The sequence below is a fragment of the Cuculus canorus genome, chromosome 7 (assembly GCF_017976375.1).
Source record: "Cuculus canorus isolate bCucCan1 chromosome 7, bCucCan1.pri, whole genome shotgun sequence".
In the NCBI taxonomy this organism is placed as follows: domain Eukaryota; kingdom Metazoa; phylum Chordata; class Aves; order Cuculiformes; family Cuculidae; genus Cuculus; species Cuculus canorus.
The window spans coordinates 14,337,860-14,363,075 of NC_071407.1; the positions used below are offsets into that span (position 1 = coordinate 14,337,860).

The window sequence follows — 25,216 nt, forward strand, 5'->3', positions numbered from 1 at the left end:
GCGGGGAGCGCTTCCGGTGGCGACCGGAAGCCCCACGTTGCCGTGGTGACCGGGGCGCGACCACCATGGCGGTGCCGGGCTGGCTGGAGAGGCTGCGGGCCGCCAGCAAGACCGCGCTGCTGCAGGACGGTAACCGCGACAGGCACGGCCTGAATGGCTCCCGCGACGAGTCTTGCGGCGGCGCCGCGCCCAAGGCACGGCCTTGCGGCCGGGACGGGGAACGAGGCTGGGGGACAGGGCCACGCACCCAGGGACAGGGCTCCAGTCGGGGGCACAGGGCCATACACCCAGGGACAGGGCTCCAGGTCGGGGGAGAGGGCCCCGGGTGGGGAGACAGGGCCATACACCCAGGGACAGGTGCATTTTCATTTGCCCTCATCCCCTGCTTTGCCTCTAGGGAAGCGGAAGATCCACTACTTGTTCGAGGATGGGAAGGAGATGGCTGAAGAGTACGAGGTGAAGACCGGGCAGTTAGTGAGTAAGTGATGCTCTCGGTTGGCCCCCAGCAGACGTGGGTCAGGGCAGAATTGCAGTACATGTGGCAGCTGGTCTGCACTTGCAGGGATGGGGTGTTGAGAGGGACCTTGTGGGAAGAGAGAAATCACCCCCAAATATTCTGGGAGAGAAGCAAGCCTGTAGATGAATTTTGTAGGCATGGTTCACTTTGAGCCCAGGGCTCTCAGGTGTCTGTGGCATCAACAGACTTTGCTTTAGCTCAGGATCTCTCCCAAGCAGCTCATCTGTCACAGCTGGCTTGGACAGACTAAATGGGATTGCACCCATTCAGGCACTGAGCCTGTACCGTATGCCAGGGTGAAATGTGCTTTTTGGTGGCTTCTGCAACCGCAAACAAGCAAAATGTTGTTTATGGCTCTCGTCCAAAGCCACATCAGCTGCAGCATGGCACCTGTTGCAGCCCCACTGTGGCTTCAGCACCATGTAGCAAAAGAGAGAGGCACTCGGTACAGAATTTCTGACTTCAGGAATCCAGTAGCAGATCTACTCATACCAAAGAGGAAAGGACTGGAATTAAGATATCTGTCTTCATGTCATCTCAGTGCGCTGGGCAGCTTTAGCAATCATTTGCTAGACTTGTTCTTGTAGAGCAGAAAAATGAAAACTCTTCTCCCATCCACAGGTAGAAAATGGCGAGAGAAGAACACCCTCGGGGGTTCTGGCAAGTGGCAGGTTGAAGTGGGAGAGCCAGCTTTGCCGCTCCTGGAAGCACTGGAGTCGGATCTCATAAAGGAAAGCAGCTCCAATGTATGTAAGGGTCTGCAGGCACAACTGCACATAAAACTACCTGGCCGCGTGCTTACAGCAGTAGTTAGGAGAATGCAGATCACTCACAGCCCAAGACACAGCCTTAAGCTGCCCAGCACTCTGCTACAAGTCATCCCAAAGGTGTAGGACTGGGCAGAAAAAGGGCACAGCTTAGGTTCTTTTGGGGTCTTGAAGAGACCTGTACTTCCATTGAGTAGAGAAACTGTATGGCTGTATTGGCCAACTACTATTCTGGCTTCCGAAAGAGAAGGCTGAAAGGAAGGGCAGTGCTGGGACAAGTCTGGGTAGAAAGCAGAGGCAATGACAGTGAGAGGCTGACACAGGCAGTGCACAGCAGGCTGCTTCCTTACAGCACTGCCTGTTTCATCTTCACATCCCATGAGCTTAGGGGACAGAGGTTTCAGTGTCTCACCATCTTTTCTATGGACCTGAAACACAATCGCAGCCCTGCGCAGCAAACTGGGGCAGCACCAGGGCTGAATCCAGCTGGTCCTGGCTATAAATTGGAGAGAGGCAGATTTAGACTAGGCAAAAGGAGGAATCTCTTCATGATGAGAGTGCTGAGGCACTGGCACAGGTTGCCCAGGGAAGTTGTGGATGCCCCATTCCTGGACGTGTTCAAGGCCAGGTTGGGTGAGGCCTTGGGCAGCCTGATCTGGTGGGAGGTGTCCCTGCCCATGGTGGGGGGGTTGGAACTGGATGATTTTTAAGGTCCTTTCCATCCCAAACTATTCTTTGATTCTATGGTCCCTAGGATAGGAAGAGTTAAGTATATGGTTGCCTGTAAGGAAGAGGCACAGTTTCCCTGTAACCCTGTACTGCGAGACTCCCTTGGCGAGTGCTTTCAGCCTCCTGCAAGCAGGGCAGGCAGTGCCCTGGGTAAAGGCAGAGCAGTGCTTGCTCCAGGGAGGTGGTGCTCAAGCTGTTTCTTGAGTTACTCCCTAATGCTCCAGTGTGAAAGAAGAGCTACTCCCACACAGACCCTCCTGAGGTGGGACAGGGAGGAGAGGAGACAGCTGGAGGGGCCTTGCTAAAGGTACTTGTTTGCTGTAGCCTGTCTTCATGAGGAAGGATACACGAACCAGCTTCCAGTGGCGAATCCGTAACCTGCCCTACCCCAAGGAGGTCTACAGCGTCTCTGTGGAGAAGGAGCAGCGCTGCTGTGTCATCCGGACCACCAACAAGAAGTCAGTAAGGACAACTCTGGTGGCGCTGGCAGTGCCTGGGGGTGGGCTGGTACAGGGGAATTGTCCTCCCCTGCCTTCTGTCCCTAGTGTGCAAGGGCTGAGGAGCCACACCTCACAGTTGCCTGTCTCCAGCTGTTCAGTTTCCATTCCCAGCTGCCCCAGACACATTTATGGCAGAGCCTTTCAAGCTCTGCACTAGCCTTCACAAACTTACCTTCCCTTTCCAGCAGCATGGTGTCTGCTCTGTTCTTTCACTGTCAAATGGTGCTCCCTCAGAAAAATACAGAAAGACTCTTGCAGACCTTTTGAAGCTAAGAGCATCACATCCTCTCCCTTTACGCGATACTTTGATTTAGTCATTTTATCTCTGAATGCACAGAGCTACAGAATTCATCAGGTACAGCAAAGTCTTGGACACCCAGACAGACAGATGTCTCTGCATAAACCTGTCCTGTAGCACAATGCCAATGATGTGATCTGGAGGCAGCAAGAGCAAAAGGCAGGCTGAATCTAGAAAGGAAGCACCACAATATTCTGCCAAAAGAAATTAAGAGGTGGGAGGAAAGAAAAGGAGAAGACTTGAAGTGTTTTACAGCCTCAGTGAGATAAGCGTGAATGAGCAATAGTACTGGGAAGAGATAGCAAAAAGTGAGTATTAGGAGAATGTGGGAAGGACAAGTGAAAGCTGTTTACAAACTGGGATAATACACCAGTATGGAAAGCGGGGCAGCTCGCCGTCTGCTCGCGTACCCTCCCCTATCGTTGCTGCAGAGCACAGAAGGATCACATCCGTAAGTTTTGCCGTCCGCCCCTGCCCTCTTTAAGCCGCTCTTTGTAGGCGGCTGTAGGTGGTGCTGTTGGCAAAGAACTGCTTCGCCCTGGCTGCTGAACGCCGTTCAGATCGTGGAACCGCAAGGCTTCACCACATCTGAAGCCACGGCAAGGAGATGTTTGAGCTTTGCACATCAGCACACCTGGACGCTCAAAAGCAGGAGGCAGCTGGACAGGAGGAAGGGGGAGTCTGCCCCATTAAAGCATCAGTATAGAAAGATGTTGGCCTGAAGCCACACAGAGGGATGCACAAGAGAAGGGCCACTTAGAAGGGAGGCCTGTGTAGCAAAGATGAATGAGATTCCCATCAACCACTTGTAGGTACCCATGGAGGCTGGATAGGAAGGGAGTATGTGAGCCTAAGTCCAACACCTTACTGTCACAGACAGGCTTATTTACTCCCAGTCCTACTGTTTGTAGTGTATATGTGGAACTTCCTTGCCTGATTAGGTGCTGCAGGGTTATAATGTACCACTGAGCTTCACGCATCTCCTACTTGACTTTTTGTCTCACCCTCAGGAAAAGAGTAGAGTCCCCCACAACCAGTTGGTTGACACCTACACACTCATAGACTAGAGATGGTTAAAGGACCTGGAAGTGGCTTACGGCCTGCATGTGAAAGCTAAGAACTTACAGAATTTGAGCTGAAAGCCTCATCAAGGACAAGAATGACTCTGCTGTCTGCACAGAGCAGGGGCAGACTCCTGCCCCTGAACACGTAGTACAGGCTCCAGGGTATCTTATGTCATTTCTCCTGGGTCTCAGCCAGGGCAAGGCACCACTCCGCAACTAATTCCAAGATAGCAACAAAGGCATGGAGTCCACACAGAAAGAGTGCACATCGCTGTGGGAAAGAAAGGAAGCCTCGGAGCCTCTCCAGCCCTTGGAAGTCAGCCACGCTTCTTCTGAGCAACAGAGCTGTGCTGACCGCCAGCCAGAGGCGCAAGCAATAGGATGGGTTGCCAAGTCACTACTGAGTAGCTCAGCTCTAAATTCTCAGCATACCAGTAGCAGTTTTCCCTACAGGCTGACAAAAAGTGGGTTTCCAATAGGAAAATAATAGAGGCGGTTTCACGTAGGCACTATGACTCTCAGGCCAGGACCCAGGCTCCGAGTGCAATACTGCCCTTGGCCATGAGGTGAGAGGCGAGGGCAGAGAATCTGCCTGCCTCGGCAGAGAAAACCGCTCATCAGCTGTCTCCCCAGCCCAGACAGGAGCTCTTCACTTCCACCAGTCGCTCCCGTTCCCTCTGGCCACGGCAAGGGCTGCTCAAGTGGGATTTGCTTAAAACCTCTTGCTGTAAAATAAATCCATTAAACTAAACTCTAAAAACAAACCCAGAAAGCCACCTCCCCAAACGCCAAACCTGATTCAATTATTGTAGTGAGAGGCAGTGGTAACGTTAGGAGGAGGAGGGGGTGGCCAGGCAGATCTAGTTTCCTTTGATCTTGTCACAGATTTTAGTTTGAGGCCAGCCAAAGCCATTCTTCTTCCCTTCTCCTTAGTCCTGGGGCAGCAGAATGCTGCTGTTTCATTGATGACTCCCAAGGCCCTTTGAAACAGTGTTTTTTTTCTGTGTACTGCTTTTTTTTTTTTTTGTCTAATCGGTAAGAAGTTAACACTTCCTTAACATGTCTTTGTGTTCATCTAATCTCTGCTGTTTAACCTTTGACATCTCCCTTATTATCCATGTCTGCCACCTTTTCCAAATACCGACAGCAGTGACAACACTGAACGGTTTGAGCCCTGCGGTAACAAGCTGCGTACATTCCTCCCACTGCACCAGGAGAGCCATTTGCTCTTTGTAGCTGTTTTCACCATGACTTGGAAAATAAACTGCAGTTTGGGCAGAGGTAGCTAGAGAGGCCAAGCCTCACACGCAGCCAGAAAGGAGAACACCTCATGGCATGACAGCAGCACTCACTGTTCTTGCTCTGCGCTGGGCACCTGAGTAGCATCTACAGGCCAATTCCTCAGAGAAGATTGCCCACAAGAGTGCTGGAAGAGATGAAGAACCCAACAGTGCCTCTATACGGGCATGGGACCAGCAAGTAGTGTATCGTTGCAGCCCCAGAAAGACACAGTAGATTCAGAGCAAGCCATGAAGAGCAAGAAGGGTCTTGGACAAACACGGGTCTACAAGATTCTGGTCCCAAAGCATTAGGAAATCTCTTAGCTGCCTAGGCAGCTCATAACCCTCCCAGTTCTGAGACACTTCTCCTCTCCTTCACACTGAGCAAAGCCCAAGCTGTGGTCCATGGAGAGAGACATGGTGGAGAAAGAGCTGGCAAAAAACTTTCTTTTCTCTGCTTGGATGTGAGATGTGATCAGGAGACTGGGATAGAGACCAGGGAAAGAGCAACTAGGGGAGCTGGGAATGCAGAGGAGCAACACAGCTGCTGTAGGGGCTGCATGGAGATGCTGCAGAGCAGAGCTCAGGTGATGGTGGGCAGCCACACCTGGAGCTCTGTGTCCAGGGGTATTGCCTCAACACTACCGTGCTACCAAAGCAGGAAGTTATGTGAGAAGCGCAGCAAAAACATGGATTTAGGAAGGGTTGCAACACAAAATGGTGCATTGCTCAGGAAAGTAAGTCACAGGGCACAAGGGCTTTGACAGCTGTTTTGGCAAGGGCTAGTGGGAGCTGCTAGTTGGAGGGAATGAGAGGCCATGAGAAGGGACAACTTTTGGTAGGGCCGAGTAAGCTGTCCCTTACCATGCCTGGCACTACTCAAGGACAAGCTAGAGGGACAAACAAAGTCTGCTGTCATGCACCTAAGTCCTTCAGGACTTTTCCAGCTCTGATCTCTAGTTTGGAGGTTCGTTTCCAGTGCTCCTGCCAGCCTGGGGCTGCCAGCAGGCACACAACGTGGTAGAGAGTCCTCCTACCAACCCTGAGAGGTCTATTACCCTCATTGTACACCTTGTAGAACAGCACTCTGTGCTGCTAGCGGAGAACAGGAACTCCACTTTCCTCCTTCTGTCTCCTCTCCATTTGTAGGTACTACAAAAAGTTCTCTATTCCTGACCTGGACCGATACCAGCTCCCCTTGGACACAGCTGCCCTGAGCTTCACCCATGCCAACAACACCCTGATCATTACGGTGAGGTTTTACCCATGAAGAACAGCATTCTGTCCTTCTCTTTATGTCCACAAAGTTAAAGTCCTTACACGTGGGGAAATGAGGCAAAGCAGGAAGATGTGCTGAGGGTCACTGATGAGTCCCCTTCTCTGTCACATAGTCAGTAGGAGTTTCAGATTACAGTGGGTGTGCTGACACTAGCCAGGACAGCCCAGGCCACAGGAGGGGCCCTGCTTGCTACTCAAAGTAACTCGCAGGTGGAAGAGTGTAGTTGTGCCTCATTTTCCATGTATCCCCTCCCTGTTGTGCAGAGTCCAAAGACCTGCTGCACTTAAGAGGTCTCGCAGTCTTAAAAAAATGACCTGCTGCTTTGTGTGGGAGAGGATGCACTTCCTTGCACTCGGTGGAAGTGAGAGACTAGCATAATGAGCATTGCTTGTTGCAAGGAGCAGACAGAGGCAGATAGATGCTTTTGAGCAGCCAGTGCTCCTCTTAAGTGTAGAAGGCAACAACCCAGAGGGCATCCCCTCTGAGGGGAACCTTGCAGCGCTGCAAGGGTGCACATGCAGAGGAAGTTGGCCACAGGAGCACATTGAGTCCTGAGCTTCTGTTTGCTGTGGGCCCAGCCCCTGCCAAAAAGCACCCGCATCCACCACTGAACTGCAGCTGGGCGAGGGGGCTCTGAGGGGTGGACAGAGGAACCACAACTCTTACTTTTCCGTCTGCCTTATAAAAAGAAAGCATATTTTATATATAACACATATGAGCACATAGTCGGCAAGCACACAGGGACCTGCATGACACAGCTTGCCAGAATATTCCAGAGGGGTTGGTAGGGGCCAGGACTACACATCTAACTGGAAAGTTTTACTTGCACTGTAAAAGACACTCCAGATCTTGGCAAACGTCCCTAGCTTGATGGCACCACGTCTCCAAACAGGCTCCAGAGGTGGCCAATCACAGAAGGGCCTCCCTTGACAGGAGGGCCTCAGCTGCACTGGTAGCACCAGGCCCCAGCTGATCTGCTTGGAGCAGAGGCTGAGCAGGAGCACTGAGGGCAGTTCTCTCTGTCTCACAGTATCAGAAGCCAAAGGAGATCCTGACTGCAGAAGAGCAGCTGCAGAAGGAGCTGAAGGAGATAAAGGCAGCTAACAATGGGGATGGCGACTGTAAGACACAGTAGGCAGCGGCAGCTAAGAAGCTGAGGTGAGGGGCAGCTCTGGCACAGCGTCATGGTATTTATTTTGCCTTTTCTAATAAAAAATAGTCCTGTTAACAGAGCCATTTGGAGGAATCTTTGTAGGCCTTGGGAGATGGCATAGCAATTGATCTTTTCAGTGCCTGGTCTGCTGATTTACGCAGACACTTATGATCTTTCTATGAGAAAGCTATGGGAAGCTGCAGCACGCAAAGGAAGTGCACCATGTCCACAGCCAGCAGCCCTCTCCCCCTACTCCATACAGTTGGAAAACAACCACACCCTTCTCACCTCTCGTACCTGCTTGGGATGTGCTTGGAAGCAAGTCCCTCCCGCGCTGTCGGGCAAGGTGCTCTGTGTGGTTAGAGGGATGCTCTGGCATCTCTGCAAACAGCATCAATGCTTAGACCTGCATGGGCACAGCCTATGAGACAGGGTGAAGAGGAGGATGTCCGGCTGCATCCGTACCACCAGCCACGTGCAATGTGACGTGCAGAGCGCAGGCAGCTGTGTGGAGTGCAGGAACTGAAATGCAGCTGCCTTCATTTGCATGGCACGATGGGGAAAGTGGGGATAAGGGCTGCTGGCCAGCTCAGGAGTGAGGGTAGCACAGCCCTTCTGTGAGAGCAGAAATAGCCTATCACAAACCTCATGGCACCGGCAACTCCCCACATACAGGGACAACCTCAGCAACTCACCCTCCAGCTAGCTACTGCCTCTGCCCTGCACCAGCCATCCCATTGCTTGGATTTCTGCATGTCCTTCCACACTGGTTTGTATTGCAATGTCTCTTACTAGATAAACACCACTTTCCAGTGAGCCAGTCACAGGCTCCCAGTATGGCTTTCCCGAGGAGGACTGCTTCCAAACAACAAAAACTCAGAGCCTGAGCAGCAGCCCCACTTACAGCCTCCCTTCCAGGTGGCTCCAGAACCCACCTGCCCAGTCCTCCCAAGGCAATGGAGGCACCATCGACTGGCAGAGCTCAGAGCCCATGCACCAGCCTCACTTGCAGCTTCCCTATTCCCCAGTGTCACCTGAGAGGTGAAGGCGCATCCTCCTACCAGCCAGTGCTGGAACCACCATGGGGCTGCAGGAGCACAGAACCCACCAACACGGGCTGCAGAAAAGAACTGGCAGGACAGGCGGCAGCAGTGTTGCAGGAATGGTGGTCATGGGAGGCCTTGCCTGCACCAGTGATGCTTGTTCACCTGCTCAGCTGGCATACTCATTCCAACTCTGGGCCTTGCCCAAGTCCCAGAGTAATAAAGAACCTCTCCTCCTACCCCACAGCTACTCCAGTTCCTTCACAGCCTCTCGCTGGGGACCCTGCTAAAGACATTTAATGTCTCCATTCCTCCCTCTTGATTTCAGTAAAGGACCTGTAACACACTAGGACCTGAGAAAAACAGACACCCCCACTCCCAAACTCTGCCAGCTCACTCTCATCTTCTCTCACTTGTCTAGTCACTGACCTGAAGCTCTCCTCGCATGCAGAGCCCAAAGTGCTCCAAGCAATACAGCCATAGTATTTGGAGGCCTCTGATGCAAAGCACCATCTTTGAAGCAACAGCTCAGTGTTACCAATAGCCCAGGGTCCCCCTAACATCATTATCTTGGACTAGCAGTCTTTGTAATCGACAGCTTTGTGGTGACAGAGGATTGTTCCAGCCCCAGCATGTTTTGACTGCATTTGCTCAGTGTCTGGGGCACATCAGCATCAACTCTGCCACTTACAGGAGGGGAATATGTAGTGCCATGGTAGCAACAAGGCAGGAAGCAGGCAGGAGTGGCAGCAGAGCGAGATCAGGAATGGTGACAGGGAGCTGTGCGGGAGAGATCCTTCTAAGAATGCCATCCTGCAGCAAAACCATGCTTTTACATTTCTGTGTGTCCTAAGCTGCTGCCTCACACCCACTGGGAACTGCCCAGGTGAGGAGCTGATTGTTTCCACTCCCTCCCTGCTCAGGCAAGGGCTTCAGCAAGCACCCCTCTTCTAAGTTTTGTGCATCACAAGGGAAGAGCAGCTTCTTGGCAGTGGAAATTACCCAGTAAGTTCTAATAAAAGACCATGCTGTGTACTTTGCCCTAGGCACTCTCCCAGTTTGTGATACAAACCCTCTCCTTCACCTATATCCAGGATACTCAAAACTCACAGCCAAGTAGGGTTCACGCTCCTCCCTCTTCAAGGAGGACCAGACCCCAGTCACCGCTGCATTCACCTACAGCCATCCACATCCATCCAGGCAGGACAGAGTACACTGAAAGCTGTTGTTGTTCCTAGACCCAGCTTGGGTTCAGAAGGCTGACAGAAAGGAGCGGAGCCCACTTAAATGTGCCTGCAGATCACAGTAAATCACATCAAGGCCTCGGTGTTTGCACCAGTCCAGTTTGCTGCTGCATTATGCAGGCAGCAAGCAAGATCCTACTTCTTTTCTTGTTTGAACAAGTGACACGAGATCCAAGATCTCAGGAACTGCCTTCAGCACAACAGTGTCACAGGGTCTGGGCAAGTGAGACAGATCATGTAGACAACATGTGAAAACAGGCCCAACCTCCTCTGCCCAGCCAGGCCTCTGCAATCAGCGGGTAACATCACAGCCCCTTTGGAAGGTGAAACAAAACATAAGAGCCTCTTTTGTTTCCCTTCAGAGTTTTATTTAGCAAAATGCGACCATTTCAGCCCTGCCAAGTGCACAGCCTGACCTGACAGCCAGCTTGGGGAGGCACACACTGAAAGCAGGGCTGGCTCTGCCTTTTAGCTCAATTCGTGCTCTTGGCTGCAAAGGACAACACAAGCAGCTGTCAGGAGAGCAAGCACAGATGAAAGGTGGGTCCTGCTCCAGGCACCTTTCCCTTCCACCGGATCGGTCCACCCCACACGCAGCCTAGACTTGCATCACATGGCTCAGAGCCTGGCTGATCTCAACCTGACCAGCATATGGACCTTACTGGGCATCCCAGTTCAACTTGCCCCTCAAACTGCATCCACAGGGGAAAAAAAAAAAAAAAAAAAAAAAGGCAAAATAAGAACAAAGTTAATAAAACCAACCCTGACTTACTCAAAACAAAAAGGGTAAAGGACAATCGGCCTTTATTTCCGCTAACAGGCAGGTGAGGTTGCAAAAGCCTGGCCCTTTGCGCACTCTTCAATGTAACTTTCTGGTAGGCAAAAAAATCCCTTCAGGAGCGTCAGGGGCCATTCTCACCAATCCTGCCCTGCAATTCCCTGAGCCAAGCGTCAGCTCTGCTGAGCTGGGGTGACCAGAAGCAGCGGTGGTGCCGTTCACGGGGCTGTGAAGTCTAGGACGTGCAGGGCTGATGCCAGGGCAGCGTACAGGTGGGTGGTACTGAAACGGAGGCAGTACACTGGGCTGCTGGTGGGCGAAGAGAGGTGAAAGCTCTGCAAGAAAACAGGAGAATCAGCCTTTCCAAGAGAATCAGCCCAAAGCCCCCAACCAGTGTTACAGACCCAAAGGCTGAGATGCCTGATACAAGCAGGCTTTTCCCTGCATACAGGTTAGGTTTCCTATGGTGGGCTCGTCCCAGAAATGGCCCAGCAGCTTCTGTCTCTTCTTCCAAAGAGACAGGAGAACCTGGCTGCCAGAGGACAACCCAGAAGCCCTGCTGCTGCCTGGCCCTCACCTGCAGGCACCGAGTCTGCCGCTTATCCCAGAGGCGCACCACGCCATAGTAGGAGGAGCCGCTGGCAATCATATGGTTCTTGTCACTCCTTATGCAGTACAGGGCGCTGTCATGGGGCTCTTCCCACTCCTGGATGCACTTCCTGCAAGGGCAGCACAAACCAGAACAGAGCTGAGCTTCCTCTCCTCTACCACCGGAACTGAGGCCCGTTTGCCTGAAGGCACTAATTCAGCTGCAGGCGAGTTCCCAGACACTGTGCAAGGAGAGCCCAGGAGCTTCACGCAGGCCCCTGATGGCAGCAGGGCAGGCTCACCTCGTGCTTGTCCGTATGTCCCAGTAGCGGATGTAGGTGTCATACCCACATGAGAGGAGAAGGGAGGGCGTTTCGTAAAAGACATCAAGGACTCCAGCTCCATGGTGGAAGTCAGTCCCTAAACAGGTCACCAGCTGACCGCTGCAATGAAACACAGTAAGGGAAGAGTCACTTAGAGCAAAGCACCCTTTCGATTCAGCAGGCTGAAGCCGAGATGGTGCCACAGAAATCTCCTAAGTCTCATTTCTGTGATTAAACAGAAGGCAAAAGCATGCACAGTTTTACTCTCCCTCCCCCAGTTTTTGCTACTGGTTTGGCCACTGTCACAAAGCGTGATCAGCAGAAGTCACACCTGTAAGAGGAAGAACTAAGGAGCACGCACGGCTGACCCCAAGCAGAAGGGGATCATCTTCCTTGGGAGAAGTGAATCAGTACTCAATGATGGGGCTCCATTTCTATGAGAGATGGTTCTCAACTTAGTCAAACTCCAGATAATTTGCAACAGCCACTTTCCTGGTCTATCCCATCCCATCCCATCCCAGACTCCATCCTTCAAAAAACTGCCACTGGGCTATTTCCCATATCTTTGACACACAGTTCAGACCCACAGGCAAACCGGACTCTCCTGACCCAATCTTCCATGACTGTTCTCCTTGAACCCCTCCAGTTACACTGCATACTGCAGACACTGTATCTGGAGCTGAACAAGAGAAGTCAAAAGCAGCCACCCTAGGGCTGCTCTGGAGATGGCTTTCCAAAGGCCTCTTCCTCCTTTTTAATTCCCTACTTGCTGTGAAAGAATGAAAGCAAGATCTCCATGAATCTCTAAGTGAGACACTTCACATTCATTATCACTTTGCTGCTTGTTCATGTGCAGAACCAGCAGCTCACCAGAAGGATGGTGCCTGGTGAGGGCCTACCCTGCCAGACTGCAAGAAGGAGCTCGAGTCCCTTCCCTGGTCCACATGAAATTGCACCCTGCAGCAGGCACCAGGCAAAGCTCATCCCCGGTACCACTCTACCTGCCCTAGCAGCCAGCAACACCCAGTCACGGCAAACTCTTGGGAATGGAGGGAACGATCTGTCCACCTGCTTGGGACAGCCACCTATTGCAAACCCTCCTTCTTCTCCTCCTCACACCCTCCTAGTCAAAAATGCTGGACACAATAAACCTCGAAGCACCTGCTTTTCAAACCCTGCTGCAAGGCCACCCCTCTCCAACAGGCTCTTGGTTCTCAGGACAATGAAGCGGTCCTGAAAGCCGACAGAACAGATCCTGCCGTGGGGTCACTCCCAGCATCTCCCCCCATTATTTTGTTACTTTCTGCTCCTTGATCCAGCATCACACAGTTCTGAGGCACATCGCCAAATGCCTTAATTCTGTCTGTAATCTGGGCTAAAGCCCTCGTCAGGGGATAAAGACCACACAAAAGGAGAAATAGAGTCCCAGGAGATGTTAAAACAAGTAAACACCTTTGTGTCAGGAGAGAGAAATCGCTGATAAAGCAGATTAGTGCCTCGAGCCCTGGTGTCCCCAGATCAGAAGGCGAGCCCTGGACGATCTTTGCAGCCAGCACGCTTCTATGATCACAGAGCTGGCGGCATGCTGGGGCCAGCCTGTTTCCCCACAGTCACTCTCCAAAGAGCAGATTATGTAGAATAACAATTTCTTTGTGGCTGTGTAATTCCCTCCGTGACCGTGGCTGTGGGCAGCTACATTGGCCCTTGATGCCAGGGCCCTAGCAACTATTTAGAGAGGCCAACCAGCCCTAGCGATGGCCCCCCCATGCAAACCTCTTGGACAAGCTTTAACATCAAGTGCATGAATTAATCCCCCCCAACATGAATCCAGGGGTGCTGGCTTATTGGACTTTGTTTCTTCAGGCAAGGGATCGAGGGGATTCCAGACTTCGGCCCTTTGCAACCTTCCCACAACACATTAACCCTTGGAGAGTTACTTGCAAACCCACCCAGCAGCAACATTGCACCTGCATGCAGGTTGGGAGGTTGAAGCATTTGCAGTCTGAGCACTGGGAGCAAAGCTGCAGGGTTTGGCTCAGGCAGATGGGTCCTCAGATCCATCATGGAGTGAGACATGGATGGGCATCTCTGAGCTTTGCTTCTCCAAGCACATTGATCCCCTCCATCTGCCATTCTGCAAAGCCAGCGGGACAGATGGACATGTACACAACTCTTCTCAAGGCTTCCAAACAATCTTTTTCATCCTAGAAGTTGTATGTGTGGCCCAGAGCCATAAGACATACAACAGAGATATGAGGAGTCACCTGCTCTTCCAAACCAGAACCTTTGGACATATGTGAGATGCATAAGAGGCCAGACTGTCCACCCTGCAGAGACCTCTGCCAGCTTCTCAGGCAGGAGCGGGGAGTTACCTACAAGAGAAGAGCTATCTCAGGAAGCCCCAGGCAGCACCAGCAGCTTGGACCCCTCTCCCCCCTGCTTCCGCATGCTGCTACTTTTTTTTCCCCCTCTTGGTTTTGCTAAGTATACCCTGGACTGGTGCTCTGGGCATGTCGCACTTGAGGAGAGGAAACCAGGATGGGCAGCTGCACATGGGCCACACAGCCCAGCAGCACATCTGGTGAATCTCTCTTGCTAGCTAGCTGAAGCCTGCTTGTGTTATTTCCTCTCCACCACTTTCCCTGCTAATACAACTTTAATATGTAAAGGACTAAGTGAGCTCAGGGAGAGAGGAACACAGTGCTGAGGAAAGGTAGCAGGATGCCGAAGCACATCCAGCATCTTGTACACACTAGAACCAGCCCTCTATCTCAATTCAGCTGCTTGAAATAGGTCACAGCAGATCTCCTCACAACCTCCCAATTCTAAACAAGCAGTCTTCACACCCAGAGCAAGCCTGGCCATGCTAAAGCTTGTCTTCCACTTTAGTGTGCAGTGCTGCAAGATGGCAGCAATCTTTAATGGCAGCTTGGTGATGGCTCCAAGTGAAAAATTTCAGCAAAGGGACAGACAGTAGAAACCAGAGAGTCTGGATTCCTGCTTTCAGAGCTTCCTGTGCAGCACTGAACACCCCCAAGGTGCCTTGCTCCCTGGGTTTCTCCACGCCTTCACACCTCACTGCAGTGATACCCAAGCGCCCCAGCAGAGCAACACTGGCCTTCCTCCCTCCACTTCCCTTTCCAGACTAAGCAACAAAAAAAACCCCAAAAAAACCAAAAAAAAAAAAAAAAAAAAGAAAAGGAAAAAAAAAGGAGGGGAATTAAAAAAATGAAAAGAAGGGATTCCCTGTAGGTAGGAAAGTAGCACAGATACTTGCAAGTTACTTCAGCAAAGCAAACCTTGCCTTGCTGGTTTGTTAATCAGTTCAGTTCTCCTGCCCAGAACAGGTCAGCCAAAGCAGCTCTCGGCCGGGAGGTCCAGCCCTGCCTACGCCCTTCAGCAGTTTACAGAAACAACACACTAGTTGCTGCAGCAAAGCACTTACAATCTGACACCAGGGGCAAATCACACTGTGCTGTACACTGGGCACACAAACCAAAAGAGCTAAATGTTCTGGCAAGGGCACACTTCAACTGATAAAGATGCAGAACACAGTTAATGCTTCCCCTGTTTTTCACAGCAGATGAAGGTGTCTCTGGACCAGCTACCCCCATGCCAGGCCAACTCCACAACCCCGTGGCATACACAGCCATGCTGAGCCCATGCTGGGAAAGGAAGTCTCTACCAACAGAGCTCTCCAGTGATGGGGTCACAAATTAGCGCACACAATTTTTCCACTCTTCAATATCCCAAATACCCCCTTTCCCTCAAACCCCAGTTCCCAATAGCTTCTGCCTCCTATGGAGCAAAACCCACAGCTAGTCTTTAGTAACCCATAGAGGATCAAGATCATCCATCAAGGGGCAAGAGTAAAGCAGCAAGGCACACCAGCACATCACCAATGGTTTTCTGACAAGTGATTTGGGCAGAAGATACCCAGCTCAATGAGGAACAGAAAGAGATGGGATAGCTATCTTGAACCTCGTTTCTTACCAGCTTGCAGAGATTACCAGCATCAGCCAAATGCAGCAGGGAACAGCCTTCTCCTTTCCTCTGTGGGCCCTTTTACACCCTCTGCACCCAAACACCTTCCAAAAGCCAAGGAGCTGATCCTCAGCTCTTCAGCAGCCAGGGTGCCCAGTTTCTGTTTGTGAACTATGAAGGTTAGTCAGCAAATGACTGTGAAGCCTGAGAAAGACTAAGCGTGGAAGGTCCGCACCACCTCCCTACCATGCCTGGCCCCCCAGCAGCAGCAAGTTAGAGGCTGTCTCACTTCCAGGCCTTCTCTGGGCAAGTCAGGTAGTTAGTTGTGCAGATGGCTGGAGTTGTGCTATGTTTTCTGTACGGCACAGCCCAAGCCAGACAGTGCCAGGGTTCAGTCTCAGTGCTGGGTGGCACCGACAGGAACAACACTGCACCACTGGAGCAGAATCACAAACGTGACAGTTCCAAGTTTCTTCAAAGAACCAATCTAGAGCCAGTGCTCTCAGCTTCAGCACCTTAACCACAAACCACATGGGCCAACACAGCGCCCACAGACACACAGGCCTCCAGCGCCAAGCAGAAAACTCAGACTAGAAGTCCTAGTTTCTCCTACTTTCTCTTGAGCATCTAAACAGACTGAAATCATATTGGCAGTAATCTTGTGCCCGCCCACAAGGAACAGAACCAGAGCAAACCCACAAGCCCATTTCAGTATAGAGAATCCTATCATTCATCTCCATCAATTCCCGCGTTCTTCAGGAAACAGGACTTCTTAAAATTACTTTTAAAATAAGCTATTTTGGGGAGGATCTCCACATTCCACTCTTTTCTTTCCATGCTGGAAATGAAGCCATGAACACTGCTTTCATGACACCTCTAGAAGACAGGAGCCTTCTAGCATGGAAGCAAAGCAAAAATTCCTTCTACTGAGGAATGGCAGAAACAAGGTGGTTTCTTTTAAGTTTTAGGTATTTTTTCTCCTTTTTTAAGAACCTCTTAAGGCTCTATTCCTCCTCACACCAGCAATATGAAGATAAAATAAGATTAGTCATGGCAGAGCCCAGATGGTTAGTTTCCAGATAACCCATGGGATGCTGTTGTCACCAAATTAAAGCCATACACAGCCTCTCAAGCCACAGCGATTATTTGTGTGACCATAAAAGCTTAGGTTTTCCCTGAGATCCTGCTGATAGCTGGAGTCCAAAAGAAGTGTGCACCTTCCTCTCTGTACTCTGCCCATTTGCTGCACGTCTTGGCCAGCTGTCTCCAATACACATGAACTATGTTGCAAAAGCTGTGGTGAAACAAATCTTTCTCCTTACCCCCAATTTCTGGTGACCCTGATTCACTGGAATTGATATTATACAAATACACAAATTCTCAGAAATTGCTGAATTCGGGACATCTACCAAAACCAGAGATGTGTGAAATTAAGGACATAGTCATTCACTCTGGAAAACTCATTTGTGAGCCATGATCATCCATCAGAGAAGAGAAGCCATTGCACTTAAGCAGGTGACTACTCAGAAATGGAGCAGAACTCTACACCAATATTTTAGCCCCAGTAACCACTTGCCACAAGCCAGGTAGGATGCATAAACTTTCTTAAAAAAAAGTGGAAAAAGCTTCACTCAGTTCAAAAAACTGGGATAGTTGAGCTGAGTAAGGAAACAAAATCCATTTAAAAGCACTTATCCAGAGTGCAGCATTTGCACTTCTGTCATCCCGTTTGGAGAGCACACCAAAACCAAAGGGAAGAGCTGAATTGCCATCTCTTCCAGGTGCTTTGCAACAGCGGCTGAGGCACCCAAGGGACGCAGCAGCTTATGCTAAGGGAAAGGTTTGCTCAAACAACATGTATGAAGTACACACAGAGAATCATAGATCCTTGGCAAAGTTATTCTTCATAGAGTTATCCTACGCCAAGGTTACCCCTCCATTTAACCAAGGCTACTAATTCCTGCAGGGAAATGTGAGATTGAGTTGAGGAATTCTGAAGGAGCACCTCTATGTGAAACGGCTCAGAGACCTCAGTGCAGCTGAAGGGACTCGAGGCAGTAGGGGGGAATGACACCAACGACGGTTTGAGATTGTGTTGACGGGGGAGATAGAGGGAGTTTTGCCTTCTTTTCTTCTGCTTTCTCTGAATTGGCCCACACACGCTTTAAATGGTCCAATAAAAAGATACAATTTCTTTACCTTTCCAGCTCTGGGACCCTGTGAGTTTTTGTTGTTCGGGTTCCCGTAAGGTTAAGTTCAGAGGATAAACTGACACGCTGGGCTATGGGAAAAAGCCACTTTCTTCAAATAAAGCCACAACGGTGCAAAAGAGACCCTGCTGGGGCTTTTATTTGGGAAAACAAACAGAAATGGCACCAAGCCCTTCTGCTTTACGAACCAATTTAACTATAAAACCAATGTTCTCCCTCTCGGGGGTGAGGAGGGGAGAGAGACAGGACATGACAATAGTCCAAAACCTTGGGGGGAAAAAAAAAAAAGATAGGACAAAAAAGGTTGTCTGTCCCCTTTTCTTTCTTGTCCATGGCTCCTTTTCTAAGCACACGTGTGTTCTTGTAAAAACGATTAGATTGCAATTTGTATAACATGGTGACCCCCAAATTCAGACATTTAACCCCTTTTCTCTACAAAGAATGTCAAGAATGTCTTCTGTCTTTCTTTCCAATGGGAGGAGTAGGGGGGAATTCTATCAAACTGTGATTTCTTGGGGGAAGAGAAAAAGAGGGAGGCGAGGAAAAGAAGCAGGGAATTCTCAAAGCCTCTCGCCTTTCGTCCCACTTGTGTGGGAACAGGCGGCTGTATTGCTCCCTTTCTGGACAGAGCTCTGCAGGTCTCCTTTAGTGGGGAGACAAAAAAATGAGAATCCAAATCAAAACAAAGCCATCTGTTTAAATGAGCTACCGCTAGCCAGTGGCAGAGGGGGTTCCTCATTCACTCCTTCCCATTCTTCTCTCTTGCCTCTGTTGATTCTCTCTCAACCCAGGGGAAAATAAAGATTGCTTTTGCTTTGGCTCAGAGGGATGAAACTGATTGATGCGCTTGGAGTGTCCAGCCCCCACCCATGCTCTCCGATTGTTCAGAGTCTTGTAAAGTTGTCACAAATATGCCTGAACAGGAGTGCAAAGGCCACAGCATGCCCTGAACATGCACATCCGAAGGGCAGGAGCTGGCCTCATGTTCGTCCACGGTGAGACAGGGCAAAGACTGCCATGGGGAGGATTTAGGATAAACACTTGTATGATGACGCTGTTATAAAAGTTTTACATTTAGGTTAAGATGCACCAGAGCCCTCTCAACAAAAGGAAGGCTGAAGATGTCCAAATTACCTAAGAGGGTTCAGAAAGACAACGTCAACAACCTCCCCCCCTTAGAAATCAGTAAAGAACCACAAAGCCTCAAACAGTTTTGCGAACACATGCATGCCACAGGAAACACATTGCACAGACAAGACTGAGGCTATATCCAAGAGACAGAGCTCTGAACAAAATTAAGACTGCTAAAATCACCCAAGAGATCGCCACTTAAGAGGGTCCCTCAGCAGCAAGCTTTCTCCAGCACTGGGTCAAGTAGTTGGACAGAGACCTGATGTCCTGCCTCCAACAATGCCCAAGATCTCAAAGCAAGGGAATCTAATCCTACAGTTCAGAGCTGCACAACTCAGACAGGAATTTCTTTCTGGCCTCGTCAAGTGATTAGTTCATGCCCGAAGGCAAAACTCAAGTCACAAGTGGGATCACCAGCTCCATGAGAAAGAACCTGCTTTTCTCTTTGCCTAGATCTACATCCAAACTCTCCATCCTACCTACCTTATCCAAAGACAGTTGTTGTGCCAAACTGATTTAATATGAACAGGCCAAGAAAAGGTTCAATTGAAGACAAGAATTCCGCTATGACAGACCCCAGCCTGTCACTTCACTAACCTTTTTTCCTTTGAATTTCAGGAAGAAGGCATGGCATTTGTGTTGCTGATTAACCAAAGGATATATAAATGGGAGTACCTAGAACTGACACTTTAAAGAGTAACTGAAGTCATATTTGGACAGGATGGGGAAACAGCACAGCAAAACACGCGGGAAAGCCTTGAGAAAAGAGAATGAGCAGCCATCTGAGGAAGGGCAGCTACCTTTGAATCACCCCACTGCAGTGAGTGGACGCAGTAGAAGGTACAAATTTGAATTCACTTACCTGATACAAGCACAGCCCAGAAAGCTATTTAGCTCACTGTTGGACAAATTGTGGACTGATGACTGCAATTTAGAGTGCTCAGCTGAGATAGAGATGCTGAGAAAGAAACCGAAGCCTGAAAGGAGTAAGAAACATCTTTCCCACCAAGCCTGGAGAAAGCTTCCTTGGCAAAAAAAGATAGATGGCATTATGAATCTATAGAAAAGAAGGGCAGGAGAGGGGATTCTACAGTCTACAGAACAGCATTATGATTCTTCTGACCTCCAAATCCTGTGAAACTGTTAGCAATGCCAGAATAACATTTGCTATCACGCGCCCCTCCTGTTACCAGAGATATCTACCCACTTCTCTGTGACTGTACAAATCCAGTGGACATGCCTGGGTGAAACAGACTCCTCACACTTCTTTGAGTCAGCTACCTTTCCTTTCGATCTAGCACCTCCAGTTGTGAACCTATTTGCTCCCTTCACCCAAGAAACTCCTTTTGTTATTAAATTAGAGGGTCTCAAATTTGTTTAAACCTTGGAGTCCTAAGAAGTCCGCTTGTGCATCTTGGACCATGCTTCTACATCAAAAGCTTTTGTTGAAAGCATTTAGCAGGCATCGTAACCAAGAACTAGACCCACAGATTCTCATTTCACTGATCTACTTCCACACACGAAAAATCTGAGCATGATAAGAGGCAAAGCCAAGAAGGACTGGATTTAAGCAAGAAAGCATCAGCAGTGATCAGTTAACTAGGGTGTTCAGCACTACATACTACAACTGTCAGATCACACTTGCTGTTCAAGGACAGCACAGGGAGCCCAAGTTTTAAAGTTCTCCCTCCTTGTTGACAATTGCTCGAGTTCATTCACTCAGTGGCTCTAAGAAGCCACCAAAGTGGATGCAGATCAACATATGCTGCAATTTGAAAGAAAGCAACTGATTTGTGCCCACCTCACTGTACAGACAGATGTGACCCAGCAAGGGTCCCAGTGAAGCACATATTAGAGACCAAGCAGCAGCGAGTCAGCACAGTCAGACAGCTGCTTGTGATGGTAACACTCATGTTGGCTCTCAAGAAACAGTAATACAATAGCATTAGAGGTTAACACGGATTACTAATCTGCTCAGCAGCTGCCCAGCTACCCCAAGACTCCTCCCACCCCTCTCTGCTGAGGGCACCAGACACACATCTGAATCTCCCTTCTCCACTCCCTGGCCACTTCCATGAATCCTCTACCTCCCACCTCCCCAGAACTTGCAGACATCAAAGGCACCTGCCTTGAACACCTGAAGAGCAGGGGAGGACTGACAGTCAAGAAATGCAACTCTGTATCTTCCCCGTCCCAGTACACTATTTTTCCCCCCCCCATTCCTTTGAAAAAGGTGGCAGAGATAAATGGAGAACAAAGAAACAAGAAAAAGCCACAGCCTTGGCCCACACCCTGCCTATTACTTAAGGGGGAAGGAACTCTTCCGAAAGAGGAGGAAAAAAATGTGCTCAGACACAATGGCTCAAAAGGCCAGGCAGCAAACCGGGCCACTTTGTACTGCTAACAAGGGAAACCTAATTACAGGAAGAGGGCAAAGAGGGACAGATAAAAGGGATACAAAATTTCAACATCTGTTGCCATAAAGGGATAAGAAGTGGGGAAACGCAAAGTGTCAGTTTGGTGTCAGTGACGGCGTAAAGCCACTTTCAAAGGGCTCAGGAGAGGCAGAAAAATCGAACAAGAAATTAGAGGGTTCTTAAAAAAAACCAAAAAACCACTCTACCAAAAATGCTTTCAAAAGAGAGGAGGATAAGAGACAAAGACTGGATATTTAAAAGGTAGAGGATCTGGGGTGGCTTGCAGGGCACAGCTAACTTTGGCTTAGCTTTTACAACAGCTCTCATGCCCTGCATCTGTCGGGCTGTGTCACAGGAAAGGACAGTGTAGGACTTGTGCATTCAAAGTGTTTACAGCATGAGGACTACCATGCCGGAGAGATCACGGGTCCTCTTTAAGCATCAAGCTTGGCAGAATAACTCCAAGAGATGCTGCAAGGCAACCTCTGGAATATCCTACCTTACGGAGAAACATCCCTAAGGCAGAGGCTGTCTCCTGAAGACATGCACACCACCACAATAGTCTGGGGAGCAACAGTTCTCCACAGGCAAAGGACAAATTCTGGCCTTGGAGCTACTCCCAGTGGTGTATCACCCTTGTCTCCCAAGGAGAAACTCCCAAAGGAAATAGGAGGTGAAAAGAAAGAAGGAGAAAGAGATAAAAAGGAACAGGATCTGAAGAAAGTTTCCCATTCTCTTGCTTGCCATCAACTGGTTGTTCTGCTGCGCCACACACCAGCACTGGCAGATCAGACAGGAAGGTCTGAGCAGAGAAGGGCAAAAGGAAGCAGAGGCACCTGACATGCGAGAGGGGCAGCTGCCATCATAACCCTCACTGGCACAGAGGGGCAAGGGAACTTGCAAGAGGCTAAGGAGTCAGCAACGCCTGATGCTTGATGCAAGGACACAGGTTAGTGTCCAGTGACCCATACTGCTAATTGTTCTCCTTTCCTGCGCAGACCTCTAACTGCCCGAGTTACCCACAGCCCCCTCCAGACACACACCTTGATTCCAAACAGCTATAAACACACCACAACTTCCCCACATCTAAAAGCAATCAGATGGCATGATGTAGCAACTGCGGGATGAGATATGTCCTCCAGAGGTGCAGCTAGCCAGCTTCAAAAGCATAAGGAAAAAAAAAAAAAATCCTCTTTCATTCCAGGAGAAAGGGCCAGGTGTAGCAGCAGCTGGAATTTGAGCCATCAGAGACGATGTCTTGGCATTATGCGGTCACTCCCCTGCTTTAGACTCCCCTTGACAATTGCTTGTTGCTGCCTGTTGTGGCTTTGATCCAACGCCACCATCTCAGCAGAGGCAGAAATGAAAGACAGTTGTGGGGGTGGGATGCAGCAAGAGGCGTTTCCCTTCCCCACTAAAAATTTCCTCACTGCTAAATCCAACCAAGCCCTTTTCAAAGCCCTGAACATATTTCCAGGTGAAGACGTTATCCCCTTCCTCTTGGAGGGATGAGACTGGCCGCCCCAGGGTTAGGGAACAGCGAAGGTCATAAATATGAAAACATACCATGACCAACTGCTACAAGCACTAGCCAAGGACTTATCTGGCCTGGAACTAAGAAGATCAGTACACAAAAGGTTATTTAAGCTTTAAATCCTTTTGTAGCATGTTGCAGCTCTCAGCTGTTGGGGAAAAAGACCACCTACCCTAAAGGAAGGGAATGTCACAGAAACTGCTGTAGTGTTACTTACACACACGTCAAGCAGAAAAAAGACTAGCTATCAACTAACTGGTCTTGGACAGCACTAAACATCTAAGTCATGCAAGGATCCCAGAGTTTTAAAGAACGCATTTTAAGCATTGCTCTACCCTGCCTCATTTTTTGACGGAGAGGTTGCCTGTGCTCTGCTCTTAGATATTATGTCTTTGCCATGCTTGGCCTCTGCAGGCAAGCCTCTTGCCCTTCATTCCCACGAGGAAGGGGCAAGCAGCAAACCCGGGGGGCCCAGTTCTGTCTGTCAGATGTTATCAGGACACACTGGGCACAGGAGCAGTCCTGGGTACCTCTAAGATCTTGAGTTTGCATGCAATGCTCCCACTTCTGGAGCCTGACCAGAGAGACAAAATGCATAACACTCGAAGAAAGAAATCAGCGTTCCCCTATGAGATTGCTTCTGGCCACCATGGAGCCTTTAAAAATGAATGCAAAGCTCTGCTGGGAAGAGGAACATTTTATGGAGAAGTCAAGACCTGGAAGGACAGCTCTGTATTCCCTCATTATGAATGATCACATCAAACTTCATGTGCTAGTTTCCCTGCCATGCTCTCTGCTCAGTCTTCTTCCCTGCACGTGCTGATGAGACTCCCAGCTCTCCACAGAGAGGGAAAGCCCCAGTGGCACGGTACATTCCAGCTGTGACAGGTGAAGACGGAAGAATAAGTTTGACACTTCAGCCATTGCAACAGAGGCCCATTGGCCTAGGTTGCTTCAGCTTTTTTATTTGCCTGTCACTCAGGCTTTGATGTTATTGAAAGATCAAACTCCGTTGTGCCTGTTCATTACCTTAATCCTATTTTCTATACAGCTTTATTATCTCTTCAGACTTCCTTGGGAAAGGCTGTTAGAGGCTGGGACAGGGAGGAGAGTTGCCTGTCTCCTTGCCCCTGTCAGATGCCTCTATTCAGGAACAGCCAGAAGACTTGATGGGCAGGGGTATCACAGCACAATCCGCATCATTCTAGGGTTCTCCGAAGGTACCATTGGACTAGGTCACCAAGAAACATGCACCATAGCTGAATGCACTGGTGCTGTCTTCCCTGTTCTAGTTCATTCTCCGTGGGATCTACCCTTTGCCAAGTCTTTATTTTTGTTACTTCAGAGAAAAAAATAAACCAGTTTATATTTGTATTTGATGCAGTTGACTTGGACAAGCTAAAATATCTAAATTGTCGATCAGAAGGCAATATGCCTCGGAACAGCTCTGCATCCACACCTGTCCTCCTATACCTCCTCTCCCCAAATATAGCACTGCTAACACCAGTCAGACCCCTCCTGCAATTGCCCTCCTCTCTTCCCTCCCAGAGCCCACCAGGTCACCTCAACCCTGATGACACTCCCTCCGTAATTGGCACTGTGCCCCTCCTATACAGAGCACATCAGTCCTAGAAAACTGCACTGCCGTTCAATAATCCTGCCAAATATTTGCTACCTGTCAATCACTACACAAATATCCCCAGGCTGAGAGTTTCAAATTTGTCAGCAGTTGAGTCTCACATCAGGATTTGAGCCCAACAGTTCCCCAGTTGCTAAGTTCAGCACCTTCATCCAACAGGCACTACTCAATGGCCCCAAATCAGAGGCCACAGCAATTAACCTCCTGAATGCTTATTAAAGACAGAGGGAAGACAACAAGCCCAAGTCACTTTGGTAGATAACATGTCACTACCCCTCACCTCTTTGAGCTATCAGAAACATCAGCCAGGATAAAATGACTGCAGAGCCTGTGTTTGCCTTTGGCTTCTGAGCAGCACAGACAAGTGGATGAATGGCAAGGTGCAGATCACCTCCCTTACCCCTTTGGCTCAGACTGAAGCATCAGCCAAGACAAATGGAAAGGAAGGTGTAATTTGGCATATTCTGACTGTACATGGCTAATGGGAAGAAACCAGGATGGCTGTGTTATCAATTAGAAAAGCTGGGAAGAAAAGCTGAGCTGCTACCTACTGGACCAGAACCACCGCAAACATACACCTTTGCACAGAGTTTGTTCAGTCCCCCACATTGTCCCACATATGATGTTTAAAAATCCATTGCTTACATGGACTAAAGGAATGATTTTACAGCATCTCCAATATTGCATTTCTCATTGTTATTCACTTCCCTCATTAAGTGCCTCCCCATAACCTGGAAT

General features: G+C 49.6%; 2 protein-coding genes across 5 annotated transcripts in view; one reads left to right on the top strand and one right to left on the bottom strand.

Annotated features, from left to right (window-relative positions):
- Positions 1–13: 13 nt before the first annotated feature.
- Positions 14–24,217, top strand: DPCD (deleted in primary ciliary dyskinesia homolog (mouse)). 4 transcript variants are annotated; one of them, XM_054072305.1, is made up of 6 exons: positions 14–129; positions 398–478; positions 1,139–1,263; positions 2,338–2,471; positions 6,305–6,407; positions 19,507–24,217. In XM_054072305.1, the coding sequence occupies exons 1-6, from the start codon at positions 66–68 to the stop codon at positions 19,579–19,581; spliced, it is 582 nt and encodes a 193-aa protein (XP_053928280.1). In that variant the 5' UTR covers positions 14–65; the 3' UTR covers positions 19,582–24,217. The 4 variants fall into 4 exon arrangements, with proteins under 4 accessions (XP_053928280.1, XP_053928278.1, XP_053928279.1 ...); XM_054072303.1 differs by lacking the exon at positions 19,507–24,217 and adding an exon at positions 15,144–17,858; XM_054072304.1 differs by lacking the exon at positions 19,507–24,217 and adding an exon at positions 15,147–17,858.
- FBXW4 (F-box and WD repeat domain containing 4) overlaps positions 10,208–25,216 on the bottom strand; it is a 65,863-nt gene continuing 50,854 nt past the window's right edge. The window contains 3 exon segments of the mRNA XM_054072301.1: positions 10,208–10,987; positions 11,230–11,371; positions 11,543–11,683. Coding sequence (XP_053928276.1) covers positions 10,871–10,987; positions 11,230–11,371; positions 11,543–11,683 — 400 coding nt within the window. The 3' untranslated portion in view covers positions 10,208–10,870.

Coding starts and splice junctions, on each gene's coding strand:
- DPCD (XM_054072302.1), top strand. CDS start 66: ATGGCGGTGCCGGGCTGGCTGGAGAGGCTGCGGGCCGCCAGCAAGACC. Junction 1,264..2,337: donor TAAAGGAAAGCAGCTCCAAT/GTATGTAAGGGT, acceptor TGTTTGCTGTAG/CCTGTCTTCATGAGGAAGGA. Junction 2,472..6,304: donor ATCCGGACCACCAACAAGAA/GTCAGTAAGGAC, acceptor CTCCATTTGTAG/GTACTACAAAAAGTTCTCTA.